The 2,816-nt window shown below is 54.0% G+C and overlaps 1 protein-coding gene across 1 annotated transcript; it reads right to left on the bottom strand.

Annotated features, from left to right (window-relative positions):
- Nucleotides 1-433: 433 nt before the first annotated feature.
- On the bottom strand, nt 434-2,108 carry PTSG_11521 (uncharacterized protein; the record flags this gene model as incomplete). The annotated part of the gene is made up of 2 exons (XM_004987384.1): nt 434-993; nt 1,017-2,108. 2 exons carry the CDS (start codon nt 2,106-2,108, stop codon nt 769-771), a joined length of 1,317 nt encoding a protein of 438 aa, XP_004987441.1. The 3' UTR covers nt 434-768.
- Between the last annotated feature and the right edge of the window lie 708 nt (nt 2,109-2,816).

The raw sequence follows: 2,816 nt of genomic DNA on the forward strand, positions 1-2,816 counted from the left end.
TACAGGTCTACAACACACACACACACACACACACACACACACACACACACACACACACACACAAACACACACACACACACACATTGTCAAAGCACGCAGCGCGGGTCCACGATGAGACGCGCATCGTGATTGTTTGGCACCGCGTAGATTCTGCCATTCCTTGCCAAAACACCCCCAATCCACTTCTTCCACTTGTTTCACCATGAGGTCCAGACACAGAGGACACATCCTCACATCGGTTGTGTTGGATGCTGGGTCAATGATCAACATCGCATTTGCAGAGTAAGGGATGCCAAAGATGCGGCCGTCAGCAGCGACAACGCCACGCGACCACGAACCAACCTTGTTTCTCTTTCACTTGGTTGTGGCTTTCCTCTCACCCTTGCACTGAAACTGATAGACTGATAGATGCGAGTGATTGCATTCGCGATGGTTACTATGTATTGGTTGGCAAGTTAACAAATCAAGATGGATTGTCTGTGCAAAGGAGAGCCGGAGGAGGGATCATTAAGCACACGCACATCCAAGGCAAAAGACACAACTCGGTGACGAGGGGAAGAAGGTCGGACGCTTCAACGAGATGAACTCGGGCTGTGTGAGCGTGGAACAAGTGAAGATCGACAGAATAAGGAAGCAGAGCGAGCGGTAAAAGAGGGAGGAACAGCTGGGAGAAAGAAAGAACAGCCGTGGACATGGTCCCCTGAGTCCAAACAACAAAGCCTGTCGTGCCTGCTCGCAAACACCAAGCGACGACGAAGTCCTTCCTATTCAGCACCCAGGGTCAATGACGAGGACGGACTCAGCCGAAAACGGAATGCCATAGACGAGGCCGTTGCTTGCCAGCACGCCGCCCCACCAGTTGTAGGATCCAACAAGATCGCCGATGGTCGCTGTGTCTGTTGTGTTCGTTGTGGGATCGATGATGAGAGCCGATGGGGCGCCGAGGGGGATGCCGACAATGTCGCCGTTGGGTGCGAGCACGCCGCCAGCCCACTTCGAAGAGCAGAATCGGGCACGGCGAGGGTTTCTGCAGTGTTGGTGGTCGGGTTGATGACGAGTGTGGTCGTGGAACTGTATGGGATGGTGTAGATGAGCCCATTTTGCGCAAGCACGCCCCCATGCCACTTGTAGGCACCTGTGCCAAGGCCTTGAATTGTGGTGACATCCATCGTCAGCGACTCTGGATTGATGATGAGGATCGAAGACGCGGCGACTGGGACGCAGTAGATGAGACCGTTGGGTGCCTGAACACCGCTATACCACTTGAATGCATCCGAAGACAGCCCGCCCAATGTTGTGATGTCGGCGGTGTTGGTCTCAGGATCAATGATAAGCACAGACGTGGCAAAATAAGGGACGCCGAAGATGAGTCCGTTGTCAGCCACCACACCGCTGTACCACTTGCGCGCACTGGTGCCAAGCGAGTGGATGCTTGTGGTGTCAGCCGTATTGGTGTCGGGGTTGATAATGAGCATGCTTGCGCTGTTCGACGGGAACATGTAGATGGGACCTGCATGCGCCAAAACGGCACCCGCCCACTTGTATGTGGCTGTGCCAAAGCCGGAGATGGAGGACGTGTCGACCGTGTTGGTCCTGGGGTCGATGATGAGGACGGAAGGTGAGTTGTGCGGGGCCGCATAGATCAGGCCGTTGTTGGCCAAAACGCCGCCACGCCACTTGTATGAAGAGGAGCCGAGTTGCCCAAACGTGCTGGCAGTCGCCTCACACACCCTGCCTCGAAGAGCATCGATCATGCTCTGCTGGGATTGAAGCGTGCTGTTCTGTGCGGCAATCATGCTCTGCTGTGCTTGCACCGTTGACTGGTACGCCTGCAAGATGCTCTGCTGTGCCACCACGGTTCCACGCAGCGTTTGCATCTCCAAAACAACGTCCTCGCCATTTAGGAACACGGGCTGGGTTGCTGGGTCACTCGAGTTGACGTGCACAGCGCCGCTGTCATCTTGCGCCAGCTTGGCCCTGTTTGGTGTTGGTGGTGTGGCGATAGCCTCAACACTGCACGCGCACACAACCAGGAAGAACACAGCCAACAAAACGGCAGCATCATGGAGGGGGAGCTGTGGGAGCTGTGGGAGGACAGCCGCCGCCATTCTGCTGATGTGGGTTGTTGTTTGTGAAGTCGGGAAGAGTTGCGAAAGAATTGCACGACTTTTCAAGCCAAAGACAACAGTGCGCAACGACAACCTCACGCATGTTCCGTCCGATGATCCTGAACCAAGACTTTGTGTGGTTCTGGCGTGGTGGTGGGATGAGACATCGCTTCTCACTCATTGTTTAATCACACCAGGCAAGCAAGGTAAAACAGAACACGCCACATGTAACAAACACCACACATTCTATGGGTAGACGACAAGCAACTAAACACGGGAACAAGAGGAAGAAACGCGCGTCAACGAAATGTGATGGAGATGAAGTGGATTCTCAAAGACGGAAGAAGAAATACGAAGCAAAGTGAAGGGAGGGGAGGGGATGGGATGGAAAAAAGATTGCGGTGGCACCGAAAATAAACAGCGTATGCGGGGACAGTGGAGATGGGAATGGTGTCCACACAAACAAACAAGCAGAACAGACGAGGACTGATGGAAATGAACAAACTACAGTGGCGGACAGGATGCAAAGCACGCACAGCAATGACCTACAAATTACAGCATTGACACACGCACACCCACACGCACACCCACACCCACACAGACACGGACACACACACACACACACACACACACACACACACACACACACACACACACACACACACACACACACACACACACACACGACGACACCACCACCACACACGA

This window comes from Salpingoeca rosetta, assembly GCF_000188695.1.
Source record: "Salpingoeca rosetta unplaced genomic scaffold supercont1.148, whole genome shotgun sequence".
NCBI lineage: Eukaryota > Choanoflagellata > Craspedida > Salpingoecidae > Salpingoeca > Salpingoeca rosetta.